This window comes from Aythya marila (assembly GCF_965140915.1).
Source record: "Aythya marila genome assembly, chromosome: 4".
In the NCBI taxonomy this organism is placed as follows: domain Eukaryota; kingdom Metazoa; phylum Chordata; class Aves; order Anseriformes; family Anatidae; genus Aythya; species Aythya marila.
This window is the reverse complement of record NC_139045.1, coordinates 67,512,172-67,529,171: the sequence shown is the minus strand read 5'-3', so window position 1 is coordinate 67,529,171 and position 17,000 is coordinate 67,512,172. Positions and strand designations below refer to the sequence as shown.

The window sequence follows — 17,000 nt, the reverse complement described above, 5'->3', positions numbered from 1 at the left end:
TTCAAGTACATGTTTTAGTGCTATAAATATTTTAATTTCAGAACATATAGAGGCTACAATATGCTGCAAAGTCCAACAGATGTCACTATGGAAAACAATCTTTCAAGGGTTGTTGCAGCAATTTCCCATGCATTGACAATATCCACTACAAGAGCACTTACAGTGAGTTTTCTTAGTTGCTATAGCGGCTGACCTTTTTTTTTTTTTCTATCTTTATTTTTAATTCCTGGGTATATGCGTCTGCAACTTTGGTACTGTGGCAATAGTAACATATTTAAGTCTCACTCTTAAGATATTTTGTTGTTGTTGTTGCTAACTCTACCAGTGATGAAACTGATTCATAATTGGTGTTGACTTTTCAGTTTGGCTGCTGTGAAGCTTTGTGTCTTCTCTCCACAACGTTTCCAGTCTGTACCTGGACTGTGGGATGGCACTGTGGGTATGTTCCTTCATCCAATATTCAATCTTCTGAAATTTGTGCATGCAAAAGCAGAGTACCCTCATTCAGATGTCAGAAGTCCTGCCTCAGGTATTTGCTGCTAAATTTATCTTAGGAGCTATCAAAGAACTTCGTGCCAAAGTGTGTTGCATCTGGCTATCAATGTGCTGTGCCACATGAGCTGTAAGACTAGCTGCTGAAGATGGGCACATATGCGGACTGTTTTTTTCAGTAGACTGAACATCATTTGTGTTCATCTTTCTTCACTGCTGTCATTGTTTTGGTTCGCCTTTTGGAGAGTTATTACTAAATGTTACCAGACCTGCTGCCTCTGCAATTCTTAAAACTTGTGTCTGTATTTGCCAGATTTGCAGAGGTATATATGTAGTGATCTTCCTTTACAAGAATGTTCAGGTCATGCCCTGTTAGAGTTTATGTATTTCATCATTAGTTTATCCTATCTTCATATGTATGCAATTATTTATTCATATGCATTCTTCTCAAAGATGTTCTGCCATTTCTGTGTCCGAGTCTAAAGAGTTACCTACTCTTATTTTACTCTTCTAATGTCCTGAAATGTCCTGAAGGTCTATTGCAAAATTTGATCTTCTGCTGTTATCTTTTTAAATAACCCTTCCCTTGCTTGTCATCAAGTCTTTCCTTCCGTTTCTGGGCATAGGCATGGCATGCTCCGTATATATATTCTAAGAGATGTTTTGTCACAGATGACTAGGCTGTAGGTCAGTGATAAGTGAAATAAATTTGTATGTGAGCAATGCTTAACTGGAAAATAAAATTAATACACAATGCTTCTAGGAACAGTGCCGGTTATTTAGTAGTGTGTGTCTGTCTGGGTCTTGTTAGTGTTTCTCATCCAAACAACTTACCACCAATTTTAGAACTATGCCCTTTATTCTTTCAACTTCTAAGCTAGTTTGCTTTGTTTTGAATATTCCTTTCTTATTGCAGACTAGCAGCAATATATCTTCTGTTCTACACAGCTTAAAAAAAAAAAAAAAAAAGCTGTCTGTCAGATGCAGCTAGCATTCATAACTGATGTAATGACATAGCCTTTGTCCTGTCCTCTGATTCCTTCTTTACAAATTTTGATCCCATATTCATATTAATTTGGATGATAATTTTATTTTTGTTGAACGATGTGAGCATTCATTGTACCAGATAACTAGAAGCCTGTATCCGCTATCTTATGGGAGACATGAGAATGCTACCACAATTCTTTTGTCTTGAAGTATTGGTTTTCCAGTGGTTAAACAGCCATTGGAGCTGTTGCATACCACCTGTGTACAACTCAACATGGATTAACTCATGGGATTCTAACTTCATGTAAATTAAGCAATACTTGTACATTAAAAAAAAAAAAAGTATTTTAATGGAGTGCACTATAATTAACTGTGTAGCTTTGTCAAAAGAATAGCTAAGCTTAGAGTACATTTTATTTCATGACATTTTTCTAATTGTATTAAACTTGAGCCACTAGATTAAAAGACTTTCGAATTAAAAAAATCTAAAAGAAACCTTTTTGTTTTTTCAGAAGTTGCATAAAGTCTTTTCCTGAAAGAAAGTTAGTATTATGCAAGTCTTACATGTTTGAAATCATGTATATGATTCACGTAGTATTCTGACAAACATATTTTGGTGAACTCTGCCTGGTCTTCTTGAAACTTGGTTTGTGTGGGACGGTCCGATTCTAAAATTATCGTGAAGGAAAATATGGAAGGCAGCAGCAAATTACAAACTTGGATAGAGCCCACCCATAAATCTAGATGATTTGTTGAATTGCAATTGATAATATTCTTGCCACTGTGTAATGTAACAAGATACTATTTTAATGTTACAGTTTGTTTCCTATCCAAACTATGAATATTAGTAAGCCCTTTAACTGGTGATGGTTCAGGACCCATAGCAGTTAGCAAGTAAATATTGAATTCTTCCATTTTTCAGTAGATGTCACTAGCAGCTTTGATACTTGCTATTAAAAAGAAAAAAAAAAAAGCAATAGCTCTTCAAGAGCTATTTAATATTTAATTCAAGTGTTGTCAGATTTCTGCTCTGCTGCAAAGGTTTTTTATTTTTTTTTTAAACTACTCATATGTTAAATGTATAGCTCTGTAGTACTGATTTTTGTTTTTAAATTAGTAGTCTGTTAGTATTCTTGAGACTTTAAACTTCTCAAAGAGGTCATAACATTCCAAAATTATACTTCTAGTGTATCCCAGCCAAATTCTTCAGATGAAGCTCAGAAAGGCTGCACTATTGGAATGGCCGGCATGGTCCTCTCTCTTCTTTCATCAGCATGGTTCCCGTTGGACCTTTCTGCCCATCAGGATGCTTTAATTTTGACTGGAAATTTGCTTGCAGGTAAGGCAGAACAGAAACTTGTAGGAACTTGTATCTAAGAGTTTGAAATATTTTTGGAAGTTAGGCCTTGTTTCAGCTGAACAGATGAGTTTTGTTCACAGCTGCTAGCTAGAAATGTACATAGGTTTCTGTTTCCCTGAGAACCAATACAGTAACTGGGACGTTGTCCTCTCTTCCCATTTGTCTCTGTGCTCTTCTGTAAGTTGAAAGTTCTAGCTCTGTTTTGTAAGGGCTTTAATTTTTTTCAGTTTTTAGCTCTGGGGGTCTTTAAGGCAGGAGATCAGGGTGTGGCAAAGAAAAATTAAAACCTGCACTGTAAGAATGTTATACATTTTTAGGTTTAGAATGATCTTTTAAAGATTACATCAGGATTCCACAGGGTTCTCTACTGGTTTGCTATTGCTTACAACTTCATTAATAGTGATTGGATAGGGTGTATTTAGTAAACTTGTAGGCTGTACTAGTTTGCAATGGTTGCCGGCACTTTAAATGACAGACTTGGGTATTTAGAATATCTTAACGAATTGGAGATGTTTTCTGAAAACAGACATGCAGTTCCCTAATAAGGGCACTCAGAAATGTAATGACAACTCCCCAGAACTAAAGCTACTACAGAATAGGGAATAATTGGCTAAATGCTAGTCATGCATAACAGATTGTACTGTTACACAAAATAAATGGCTTCATATCTCTTCACATGTATGTATGAAAGCAGAGACGTAACAAAAGCAAAGAAAACATTTTTGCTCCATTAATCACTTAAGGGTATAGAACTTCAGCTGCTTACCAAGCATTCTCAAGTGTTCTTGCAGAAACCTGTTTTATTTGTAAGAATATTGAAGCCCTGTAGAAGGTTGTGGAGGTGAAACTGTCTTTGAGAGTATTTCAGCAGTCTTTCAAACTATGTTGGGTTCATACACAGGTAGATGACTATGCTTTTGAGCAGAATGAACAGGTGACCCTCATGTGGTTCATTCTGTTTTGTTGTTTTGTTTGGAAGCAAAGCCTGCGCATGTTAGAAGAGTTAACATTTGACACGTGCATCTTGGGTTTTTCTTGGGCTCCTGAAGGAGGAGAAAGCTCTCTGTGGAGAGACTCATCCAGGGGTCACATAGCTGGCAAGTGTTTTGCCATTTATTTTATGGTTTATAAATCTGTTTCTTTTGAGCTACTAAAGTAAACCCAGTGCAGTTTTGATACTTCAGTTTTGTGGCTTTCTATGTGTGCTACATTTAGTTCCCCATTTCTGTTGCTTTTGAATAGATTTATTATGAGACTGGATGGAAATGTATCAGTGTATAATCATATAAGTGCACTTGGAAACAGCTGCTTCTGTTATTCTTTTGAAACAGTGCTTTAGAATATTGCTCCTAGTACATAGGAAGCTACTTCTAGCTAGCTGTAGTTCTACCTTTTTTCTTTATTATTTTTTTCTGTTGGTTTCTTTTTTTGTTTGGTTGTTCTAGTGTTAGCATATCTCTTGACCTTACTCTTCTCCTTTCATGGTAGAAGAAAAAGAACTTTTTAAGAAGAGGAATTCTGTTTGCTTAGGTTTCAGTACTCTTGGCTAAATCAAACAATTTAGATACTACCTTGAAGTTGCAAATTTCCACTAATTGCCATAGGGAATGTCTAGTATGTTTATTGCAGGCTGGGTGAAAAGAACCAATATTTTTTTATTTGTTTAAAACTGTTCATACTGCTATTTTTAAAAACCTAGGCTTTGTTTTTCAATTTGAACTACTGTTCATAGAGATTATAATTATACTTAATTCCAAGTTTCATTTTCTTTTTCTTTAATTCATGTGGTTCCTATTGCAGCAAGTGCTCCCAAGTGCTTAAAGAATCCGTGGAGTGCTGAAGAAGATTCAAACCAAGGTGCTGCAAAGCAGGAGGAACCATGGCCAGCTCTGGCAGATCGAACTCTTGTTACTTTGGTAGAACAGCTCTTCTCTCATCTGCTGAAGGTCATTAATATTTGTGCCCATGTAATGGATGATGTTGCTCCTGGTCCAGCAGTAAAGGTATGTATTAAAACTAAATGAAATTACAAGACTTTAAATACCGTTGTGATACAGATCAGTTGAAGGCTCTGCATTTCAGAGTTGATACTGGCAGCTATTTAATGCCTTTCTTGTGTGATGGTTTCACACCGGTAGGCAGCTCAACTTCACCATGCTGCTCTCTCACTCCCCCTCCTCAAAAGTACAGGGGAAAAAAGCCCAAGAGTTGAGATGAGGACAGGGAGGTCACTCACCCGTAACTGTCATGGGCAAAACAGACTCAGCATAGAGAGATCATAGTATTTTTTTTGCCTAATAACAGAGTAGATCAATGAGAACTAAAACAAAAACCACCTTCTCTTCCACTCACTTCTACTTCCTCCCCTCATGTAGTGCAGGGAAGTGGGGGATGGGGGCTGCAGCCAGTCCATAATGCTTCGTCTCTACTGCTCCTTCAAATTCACTCTGCCCTTGCTCTAAGATGGAGTCCCTCCCACAGGATGCCATCCTTCCAAAACTGATCTTGCAGGGGTTTCCCACAGGCAGCAGCTCTTTCAGAACTGCTCCAACATGGGTCCGTACCACAGGGTCCATCTGTCAGGAGCAAACTGCTCCAGCATGGGTCCCTCATGGGTGGCAGCTCCCCCCAGACCCCTGCTCCTGCGTGGGCTCCTCTCCATGGGCTGCAGCTCCGGCCCGGGGCCTGCTCCTGCGGGGGCTCTCCATGGGCTGCAGCCTCCTCCAGGCCACATCCACCTGCTCCACCAGGGGCTCCTCCATGGGCTGCAGCGTGGAGATCTGCTCCGTGTGGGACCCATGGGCTGCAGGGGGACAGCCTGCTCCACCAGGGGCCTCTCCACAAGCCACAGGGGAGCTGCTGCTGTGTGCATGGAGCACCTCCTGCTCTCTTCCTTTATCTGGAGTCAAAGGAACCTTCAGTTGTTGAGCCCTATTTCTGCCTGGCTTATGCTGAAGTTGAGAAGAAAATTAGAGAAAGTATTATTCTTCTTTCTTTTCACCAAAGAAATCCGTGTCACAAACCTAAAAGTGGAGATGTTCTGATTAAATTGACAGTCAAATAAAGAGGACTTTAAAGAAAGTGAATATGCTTGTATTTCTATAGAAGAAAAGCTACTTTTACATACAAAATTAACAAAACTTCTTTTAATTCTAGGCAGCATTACCTTCTCTCACAAACCCACCTTCTCTTAGTCCAATTCGGAGGAAGGGGAAAGAGAGGGAGCCAGTGGAGCAGGCTTCTGTGCCAATGAGCCCTAAAAAGGGTGGTGAAACTAGTCCAGGTAGGTACACATACTTACATGGGGACAGTAGGTGGGAGGGTTAATAGGAGTATAGATACACCATTGAGGGTAGAAAGAATCGAGTAACTTGTTTTTTGAAATCCTAGATCAAAAGGCTGGCTGGCTTACTGTCAGGTACTTCAGTACTGTCTCAAAGTTGAAGTTCTTCTCAGTATTGAATTGCAGGAAAGGCAGCTGTGGTGCAGGTAGATCTTTGTATGCGCTTTTTAATGTAAAGCGACTGTACTGTTTAGAGCAGGTTGGTTCTGAATCTTTTTCATCACTTTTTTCTGAATCCACTCACCTATTGACTATGAAGTAATTTTTGCATATGCTATAGTTAAAGAAATTCAAGTTGCTTTGTGTTTTTTGGCAGGAGCAGCTTATGTTGCTCTTGGAAACAAGATTATGAAGCTTGACATTTTTTCTTATTAGTGAATGAAGAAAATAGGTGTTAATTCTCTTCTGTAAATTGTACTTGGTCTTCAGCAATAAGCTCCCAGGGTAAAATTGCATCATATAAGGATGCTTTTTTAGAATGCCAGTACACTTTCTAGCTGTACAGTGTGTTTTTGCAATTTTAAAATGTGCATTCAGATCCAAAAATTTCTGCTGTTAATTTGGATGTTTTATCTGAAAATTGGGGATGTAAAATAATACTGAATTACATGTCGTGAGCACTGTAGAAAAAATAGTGCTAATATATTATGTATCTTTAAGCTACTAGGCAAACTGATGCCAGTGGGCCTGTTCCAACAAGTAAATCATCTTCAGTAGGAAGCTTTTATCATCTTCCATCATATCTGAAGTTATATGATGTCTTGAAAGCGACTCATGCTAATTATAAGGTACTGTATGACATCACTTGGTTGAATAAAATGTAGTTGAGCAATCATTTTGTTCCATTTAAAACTGGCTCTGCTGAGGCAGTAACCCTACCTGTTCTGTTAGTAAATTTAAAAAAAAAAAAAAAAAAAAAAAAAAAGGTGGAATGTTTCCATGGACTTAAACTGTAGCACAGGATTCACCTCTGAGAAGCTCAGACTGTCCAAAGTTAGTGTTGTATTGAGGTTCTCATTTGCCTTACTGCCTTATTAAGGCAATCACATTGCCTTATTTTGCCAAAAAAAGACCTTAAAACCCGATGGGCACTGTCACCATATTGCTTAGTTCTCTGCTATCATTACTGCTCATACTAAGAGATCCTTCACTGGCTTGGTAGTGCCAAATGGATCACAATGTCTTATTTTCTCAACAGTTTATTCCAGGATGGGTAAGTTTGTTTTCCCCATTAGTGCAGGTAATAAAAGATGCATTCCATAAGGGCTTAGTGTTCTGATTTATACACTAACAAATCAGGGGGGTGTATTCTTAAACACCTGCTATGTTTTTGAGAAATACATTATCCCTTGTCCATCACTTACCAATATCCTAGACCTTCCTACTGTAACTGCCTTAAGCTAGAAGATCCATTTTTATTTTTAGTCAAAATGAAGTACTGCTATTCCAGCAGTTCATGAGGGGGGAGTTTGTCAGTGCTGTTGATGAAATACACTGAAATTTTACGTAGAAGACAGTTTTGTCTCTATACCTGTTCCTTTCTGCAATTTCTATCTCCTTGTCTGGTAACTATTAAGAAAAAGATTGTTTTACTTCTGTGACCCAGGTTACTTTGGATCTCCAAAACAGTAATGAAAAGTTTGGATGCTTCTTGAGGTCTGCCTTAGATGTTCTGTCGCAAATCTTGGAACTTGCAACTCTTCAAGACATTGGAAAGGTACGAGATGTTTGTTTTTTGCTTGTGTTTATTTGCAATTAAGTTGTCCAATATTTGTCGTCCTTACCAGGAAAAAACAAGTATAATGGATTTAAAAATTGTTGAGACAGTAGTCCTAGTTGGGTTGCCAGGTTGGGTGTAAGATACAAAAGTGGATTTTCTGGGTTACATTGCTGCATTTGAAAACAGGAGTGATTTTCTACTGTTTATATTTTATGTGAAGATTTTTCCCACCAAAATGATTTCCCTTCAGTCATTCTCACTGTATCAATACATCTAAATATGCTCATGTTAAATATGCAAGATGTGAGAAGGCAGCCATTCTCCTTTCCTTTCTTGTGCCTTGGTATTTTCTCTCCTTAACTGTGGTGGTATGCATTGTATTTTAAGACATTCGAGGCAAATTTTGCATTTATATGGTGAAAATAGGTAAAGAAATATTCCTTAAGTTTAGTGTAGCTTTTATGCAGTAAAAATAAAGTGCTATTGTCCAGTTTTCATATTAATACTTAATTATATAAAAGTCACTTAATTGCATTTTTCTTATTTTTCTGCTTTTCTAGTGTGTGGAAGAAATTTTGGGATATCTGAAATCATGTTTCAACAGAGAACCAACTATGGCCACAGTTTGTGTACAGCAGGTAAGGAGGTAATTTGTTTGTGTTATAAGAAACAAACATGTCCTGTGCATATCATTTGGATACCATTTATGACCATTCTTTTTAGGGAAGCAGTGTTGGGAAATTGTCACAGGTGGAGCAAACTGTTTTTCTTTATTTTTTTATGATTTATTTTGAAACTTGATACCACTTGCATAACTAGTTTCTCAAACTGCTTCCAACTCAAATATTTATTTGAGTACTAAGAAAACAAGTTTGTTTTCTACCTTCCTGAATGTTTTCCACAGCTAGTTAACTACATGAGAAGACCTGGAAAGCAAAGGCCTGTTGTACTGATAGGGTTCTTGCAGGCTTCCTGTTGAGCATCTGTCTTCAAAACACCAAAGTTTCATTTTGGTGGGAGAACAGCTTTAGTAGACTGTTTTGAGTTGTCACAGATTTTTGCAACTGAAGGGCTTGCTTATCTTCTTGGCTGATTTGTGGATTGTTCTCCTAGCTTTTTTTTCCTGTTGTCTTGTATTTGACTACATGACCCTCAGTTTGTGCTTTGTTTGTGATGACCTACCCTTTTTTGTTCTTTGGGAGGATGAGGAGTCAAGTTTTCTGAAGTCCTAAAACATTAATCTTTTTTCCAATTTTCTTCTCCAGTTACTGAAAACATTATTTGGGACAAATCTGGCTTCTCAGTACGATGGCTTGTCTTCAAATACGAGTAAAGCTCAAGGCAAAGCTCAGCGTTTAGGTTCTTCCAATCTGAGACCTGGGCTCTATCACTACTGCTTCATGGCACCATATACACATTTTACACAGGCACTTGCTGATGCTAGTCTGAGGAACATGGTTCAGGCTGAGCAGGACCACGATGCTTCAGGGTAACTTCTGTATTCTTGTACGATATGATATTGACTTGAAATAGACTAGAATCTTTTTATTGTTTTTCCTAAATGCAAATATAAGGGAGCAAAGTAACTTGCAATTACAGTATTGTGTATTACTTCTTGTAGATTTGAGATAAGTATTTTTTTTTCTTGGTAGTGGAGTCTCAAATATAACACTGTTGATCAATTGCTACTGTGTTTTCCAAATCAGAGTTGAAGCATTAAAACAGATATCACTTAAAATTATTATGCCTTTTTTTTAAAAAAAAAAAAAAAAAAAAAAAGAGCTTTGAATGCAAATATTTAATTAATTTTCTAATTGTAGTAAATAGTCAATAGCCTTAAAGGAAAGGCAGAATAATGACCAAAGGATACCAGAAATTCTGTCTTTACAAGATGCTTATTGTCCACAGATTACATTGTCTGATCAAAGTGTATTGTAGGTTGTTTCTATTGCTCTTTCCTCTTACTAAGATTCTTGAAGCAGTCAGGTAGATGAAAGCTGGCATCAGGTAAAAGAATGTTTCTAAGACAGCTTGTTTATACCTCCATTTTCTTAGTGTATGTGTTTTTTTTTTTTGTTGTTTCTCATCACAGATGGTTTGATGTGCTGCAGAAAGTTTCTACACAGCTGAAAACCAGCATTAGCAGTGCAGCAAAACACCGTGCTGATAAGGTACTCATATTTTTATAGTCCTTTTAAAAGACCTGTATGTTACATTTAAAACTCTTCCTCCTTTTAAAAAGTTTTTGAATGAGACCTGTTCAGATATTAGATTACTTTAAAATCTCTCTGTTACAGAATGCTATTCACAATCACATTCGTTTATTTGAACCCCTTGTCATAAAAGCATTGAAACAATACACTACGACAACATCGGTACAGCTGCAGAGACAAGTTTTAGACTTGCTTGCTCAACTGGTTCAGCTACGAGTTAACTACTGTCTTCTGGATTCAGATCAGGTTGGTACCTCGCTGTTTCTGCAAATTTGTGATACAACGTCTCACTAGTAGGCTAAATATTTACAGCAAATATATTTGCCACAATCCATTCATTGTAATGTAGCTGAAAACAAAGACAAAACGGAGGGTGAAACTTAGTTCCCTCACCAAACACAAGGAACTTCTGGATTTTTGGTTTTATGTTGCATATAAATTACTTAAACTCTGCAACAACTGTTTAAGAACTGTTCATCAGATTGACTTTAGGAATAAGATGATGTGCACAATACGATCAGTACTGTATTTACAGAACAGAAAACAAAAACAGAAACAAACAAAAAACAAAAAAGACTTAAGCATGACTGGTAGTGAGCATTGTGGTTGTCAAGCAGCATTCAATTTCAGTGGCAAGGGGGAAGCTGGTGGCAAATTCACTGGTAGCTGGTAGCCTGTGTGGTTGTCCGTATAAAAAGTAAATCTATAGCAAACTTTTAGTGTTTTATTCACTACAGTATTTTCAGGTTTATAAACTACAAGATGCAACTGGTGACTTTCCTGTGAATTGATATGCAGTAAATCTTCTCAATGCATGAATATTAGGGATTTTATATTGGAGCTGAGTTAGGCTTTTTGATTGATTCCTGGCTTTCTGGCTGTAATGCCTCAAATAGCATGTTACATGAGCAAGAAAGGAAGTTATATTATTAAATATGTAGACACATTTACTGCTAAAATACAACATAAATTCATGCAAACTGTAATAAGCTACAACATCAAGATTCTCAAGACCTGTAACTCTGGAGAGAATGTTCCATAACATATCAGAGTGAGCTATAAGTATAAACGATTTTCAGTGCATGTCTTTTCTTTCTCTCCTAAAACACAGACTTCTGTAATTCTGTCAAAATAATTTCAGATGGTAATTTATGTTTCTGTTGTGTACTTTTTTTAACACTTCATTCTTTCTTCAGGTGTTTATTGGATTTGTGCTAAAGCAGTTTGAATACATTGAAGTCGGACAGTTCAGGTATGCAATTAGCAAAGATCCTTTGAACAAGTGAGAATTTACTACTGTCTTATTCTGAAGCATATAGGGATTAGTTTTGCATTTTTTTGTTTGTTTTATGAGAACGGGAGTGTTATATTCCAGGCAGTGTGTTTGTATATTTTCTGTCTCTAATAGTAACCCTTTCAGAAGATTTAGGTTCCCTGTGGTTGAAGAAATTGGGCATAAGTAGAATTAAACTGTTGTGCTGTTTCTCAAATTGGTATTTTAAAACCATTTATTTGGGGAATCCACCAAAGCTTTGCATTGAGGAATCAATAGGATTCAGCTGCTGAAGGGAGACCTATTGTGGATTCAGTGTGAATCCATTTTGTATTCTGAGCAACTGCTATGTGTTTTTTTTTTTTTTATAGTACCTAACACATCATAAGCAATGTGATGGAATTTGTCAGCTATTTCTGTTTTTCTCACACTTGAATTTGTATGAAAGGATAATTTTGTTTTGCTCTGTGGGGTCTCCTACAGAAATATTACTTTTCATTGTGTACATTAAATAATATGTTATAATGTTAGTAACTGTGAGCAATGGTCAGAAGTTGAAAGAAATTAAATCCCTTGAAAAAATGGTAGTAAAGAATCAGGCACAAATTATTAAAATGCTATATAAAAGCAGAATGCATTCTTTAAAATTTTTTTAGTGGAAACAGGTTCATTTCTACTGAACAGAGTTGTGCAATTCAAACTTGACATTTTTGTTTTTTTGTTTTCAGGGAGTCTGAAGCAATTATTCCTAATATCTTTTTTTTTCTGGTGTTGCTGTCTTACGAGCGGTATCATTCCAAACAGATAATCGGAATTCCTAAGATCATTCAGCTGTGTGATGGAATCATGGCCAGTGGGAGGAAAGCTGTTACACATGGTAATTTAAAAAAAAAAATAAATAAAAAATCAGTTTATTGCTGGTAGTTCAGCAATAAAGTATAACTGCTGTTCTAAGGTATAGAGAAGTGGGGTCATAATGATTGTTCCAGAAAACACTAGGTTATAAATTTTTAATATCTTAAATAAGTTTCATTTAATTTTTCCATGAAATTTATTATACCCTGTTAACATTAGTTCACAATGCAGCAATATTTTAAAGGCTTTGATGTTGATATTTAGTCCCATTTCTGTTTTCTCCCCTTTGAGCCTTTAAGTAGAAGCATCTGTCCTGTACTTGCTAGTGATTCTGCTGAGGAACTTTTTTGAAAAGTATTGTTTAGCTCTGTGAGAAGGAGTAAGTATGTACACAATATAAACTTTGTTCTACTAGAACTAAAAAGATAGACATCTATGTGCGGAAAGTCTTTCTTTTCAGGGATGGGAAAAACATTTAAACAAAAAGAGCAATTTTCTTTTAGTAGCTGAATTGTTAGAACAAGAAAATAGTGTTCAAGAATGACTTGTCTCATGCTAAAACAAACAAAAACTTGCCGTTTTAGCAATACCAGCTCTGCAGCCCATCGTTCATGATCTCTTTGTGTTAAGAGGGACGAATAAAGCTGATGCTGGAAAAGAGTTGGAAACGCAGAAGGAGGTGGTAGTGTCAATGCTGCTGAGACTTATCCAGTACCATCAGGTAAAAGAAGACAGTGTTCCTGTTTATGCTCTGTAAAAGGGTAACATTGTTTTGACTGCTAAAAATGCTTCAGGACATATTAATAATTTTCTACACAAATCTTGAATATCTGGACTCTGTGTGTGATCTTTCAGTATATGGAGAGTGTTCAAAGACTATTGTGGTAGGGGAAAGCTTCTGTGGTACAAATCAGTTATTGCAAGTTAAATAATATGTCTGTTGCACATTATAGGCAAGCCTAGGTTACAAAGCACTGAAAAGCTTCAGTAAGGATCATGATCCTGGTTGTGTTGCAGATTGACTAAACAGAAGGTTAAAAGAAGAGTTGTAATAAATTAGAAACCAAGAAACTCAAAAGAATTTGGGGGGGAAAGTGGAAGAGGTAATGTGCTGTTTAGAAATAATGTAAGCGTTGCTGTGCAATAGCAGTAACTTAATAACATGTTAAAAAACTATTTGAGTAAGGTAATGAGGATGGTAGCTACACAGTTGTCAATTACCCCTTTGCCCCAGATCTCACAGATATGGAAAACATATTTATATCATGTAGGAGTGTAAGAATGGCTTTCATCAACACACTTTGTTTGAAAGAAAAACATAAAGGTAATTTTAAGGGAAGTGACATAATTAACACAGGAGCTTATTGCTTTTTCAGGCGATTAACAAACTTAACATGCTTTTCCTCTCATCATGTGAAAATGCAATTCTAGTGTATGCTAATGTAAGCAATGCATTTTCTGAGAATAGTTGGAGAAAAGTCAGTACATCTTGTCAAAATAATTTGTTAGAACTGCATGTTCAGATTGGAATAATTTTGTGTATCCACATTTTCTTTTGAATTTGTAGTTTTATAATCATAAAATGACTAATATAACTATATGAAATGACACTCTGTAGACACATGATGTAAAATAGTGAATAACTTTGTGTTACATAAGGTACTGTAATTGCTAGCAGATCCTCTTCTGACACACTTAACCTATTAAAGACCACCCATGCATTGCTCTTCATCCCACACCATCCCTTTTGTAGCTCTTATTCTGTCCTTTTCTGCTCATGCAGTGTATATAAGCTAACCCCAGGCAGTTCTATTGTTTGGCTATGGCAGGGACATTCTGCAGTGGTGTTCCTGTAACTCGAGAGGCTCCAAGAACTGCAATCTTTATCCTTTTTTTTTTTTTTTTTTCCTTTTACAACTGTAACTACATAGAGTTGGAGAATGGAGAGTTAAAGTAATTCAACCCAGAATTGCTTCTATCTCTTTTCTCATGAGAAAGCTCTTTGGGAAGAAAGTCGTCTGGTGATTTTTTTATTTATTTTTTGATGGTCTGTTTCTGATTCTGAACTGCTTGACTTTCTTTTAGAAGTGCTCCATAATATAACTAGTTTTCAGAACCAAATTCTTCTTTCCCACTTCCCGGTTCATATATTAACATTCCTGCCTGCTATGTCTTTGGCCTGACTATCCTGGAAAGTATGGTCTCTGTAACCCTCAAGTCAGTAACATATTCAGCTACTGAAAATGATCCTTGCTGTTGGTGTCCACCATTAAAGACTGACTTATAAACTTTTACATGATGTATAAAAAAGTGATGCATCCCAGGGGAATGAGCTCTATAAGAAAAAGCATACATGTGGGAAAATGCACTCAACGGCACTCAGATATTCTATCTTCTTTCCCGTTGACTAGTGTTTTGACAAATGCAGTTTAAGAAGGATCAAGAAAACATTTTATTTCTGGTTTATAAAAGTAACTGAAAAATTCTTTTAAAAATAACAATAGTAATAAAGTCACAACTAAGAACAAACTTTGAACCCAAAAATGGAATTTTAAAATATTGTATGGCTTCTCACGTGGATTTTCTTTTCTTGTTGCTTTTTTGCCAAATGCATGAAGTGATGATTTTTTTTTCCCCATTGCAGCATTACTTGAATGTTTCCCGATAGTATGGTGTTTACTTGCATTCTTTTGGACTTCCCTCAGGTGCTGGAAATGTTCATCTTAGTGTTGCAGCAGTGTCATAAGGAAAATGAAGACAAATGGAAGAGATTGTCCCGGCAAATAGCTGACATTATTCTCCCAATGCTTGCAAAACAACAGGTTGCTATATGCATTTTTTTAATCTATAAACTTGTAAAATAATTCCTGTAACCAATTATTGTAATTATGGCTTTGGATAATTTCTGTGTTTTCTTTAAGGTGTAGCCACCATATCCGGAAAAATAATTACTGTAGGATAAACTAAGCCTTTGAAATGATGCAGGTCATATTTTAAATACACGCAGTATGTGTGATATCTTCTAGGCTGTTCCCAGATAAAGCTCATTCTGTTTTTCGTATGTACACAATTGTGTCTTGCTCAGAGCACTTCCTAATGTGAATATTCTCCCATTTTTTTCATAACTGTGGTGGGTCTAACTGCATTTGTTTTAGTAAGGAGAATGAAAAAGCATCACCCAAAACTGCATTTATAAATCACAGAATTGCAGAATAGTTGAGGCTGAAATGGACTTCTAGAGATTGACCCTGCTTTGAGAAGGCATCTGGAGCAGGCTTCTTATGACCACGTCTAGTCAGATCTTGACCATCTCTAAGGATGGAGCCTCTATCACCTGTCTGGGTCTCTTCCAGTGTTTGAGCATCCTCACAAGGAGAAGGAAAAAATGCAGGAGAATTTAGAGAGTTGTATTTCAATGGATGTTTCCTGTATTTCAACTTTTGCCCATTGCCTCTCCTTCTGGCGCTGGGTACTACTGACAAGACTGTACTTGTCTTGTCTTCTTGTCTCCTTCTTGCCCCTGGCCAGATATTTGTACACGCTGTTAAGATCATAGAATTACAGAATGACTTGGGTTGGAAGTGACCTCAAAGCTCATCTAGTTCCACCTCCTGCCATAGGCAGGGATGCTGCCCGCTAGATCAGATTGCCCAGGGCCTTGTCCAGCCTGGCTTTGAGCGCCTCCAGGGATGGGGCATCTACAACTTCTCTGGGCAACCTGCTTCAGTGTTACACTTTCAGAGTAAAGCATTTCCTCCTAATTTATAATCCAAATTTCCCTTCTTTTAGATTAAAACCATTCCCCATTCTCCTGTCATTATCTGACTGAGCAAAGAGTTGCTCTCCATCTTTTTTATAAGCCACCTTTTAAGTACTGAAAAGCTGCAATGAGGACATCCTGGAGCCTTGTCTTCTGTAAGCTGAACAGCCACAGCTCTTTCTACCTTTCCTCATATTAGAGGTGCTCCAGCCCCTTGATCATCTTTGTGGCTGTCCTCTGGACCTGTTCTAACAGCTTAGCATCCCCCAGAGCCTTCTCCAGGCTGAACAATCTCATCTGTCTCAGCCTCCCTTTGTATGACAGGTGCTCCAAGCTCTTAATCATTTATGTGACTTTCTGCAGGGCTTGTTCCAGTGTGTGTGAGTCTGCATTACTGGGGAGCCCAGAAATGGACTGTAGATTGAGGATAGGTTATAGATCCTTTGTATCTGGGAAGAAGAGTCTACAGAGAATCCTTGTCCTAAAGGGAGTACTGTCCCTAAGCAACAGAGGGCTTGTTTTACTGTACAACTTTGTTTGAAGTAATTATTTCTAATTCCAGGATATAAAGTAAAACTAATGAAATTGTGCCCTTAATATGTTCTTCACTCTTTGACAGATTCTCCCCTCCTATGAGGAGGTTGCATGGCGGGGGAGGGTAGGCTGTATGGAAGATTAGACAGCAGTTTTTGAGGGAAGCTAAAATGCTGGCAAACTGGAGTTGCCTTTGTTTTGTATGATCTGTGCATGTACTCAACTATCAAATTAGGCTGGCAAGATAGGTTCGTCCAGATAAAGTCCAGTCCTTTGCTTTTTGCAATCAATTGCTTTATAATTTAACTAAAAAACTGATCAAGTCAGGCTTGATCCTTACTACTTCTGCCTCTGTTGCTGCAGTGTAATTCAGCTGTAGCCATTCACTTCTCTGATGATTAGGACTTTTTTTTTCCTCCTGATTGTCATCTTAAGCTTATTCATGGCCAAAACATTGTTATTC

At 37.1% G+C, this 17,000-nt stretch overlaps 1 protein-coding gene across 3 annotated transcripts in view; it reads left to right on the top strand.

The window, feature by feature from the left end:
* HTT (huntingtin) overlaps positions 1-17,000 on the top strand; it is an 84,296-nt gene that overhangs the window by 30,104 nt on the left and 37,192 nt on the right. For all 3 annotated transcript variants that reach the window (XM_082760171.1, XM_082760170.1, XM_082760172.1), the window contains 15 exons: positions 42-162; positions 363-439; positions 2,667-2,818; positions 4,640-4,842; positions 5,996-6,122; positions 6,843-6,970; positions 7,789-7,899; positions 8,463-8,540; positions 9,168-9,391; positions 9,995-10,073; positions 10,200-10,361; positions 11,312-11,367; positions 12,117-12,265; positions 12,828-12,964; positions 14,949-15,065. In XM_082760171.1, the coding sequence (XP_082616297.1) occupies positions 42-162; positions 363-439; positions 2,667-2,818; positions 4,640-4,842; positions 5,996-6,122; positions 6,843-6,970; positions 7,789-7,899; positions 8,463-8,540; positions 9,168-9,391; positions 9,995-10,073; positions 10,200-10,361; positions 11,312-11,367; positions 12,117-12,265; positions 12,828-12,964; positions 14,949-15,065 (1,921 nt within the window). The remainder of the gene's footprint in view (positions 1-41; positions 163-362; positions 440-2,666; positions 2,819-4,639; positions 4,843-5,995; positions 6,123-6,842; positions 6,971-7,788; positions 7,900-8,462; positions 8,541-9,167; positions 9,392-9,994; positions 10,074-10,199; positions 10,362-11,311; positions 11,368-12,116; positions 12,266-12,827; positions 12,965-14,948; positions 15,066-17,000) is intronic.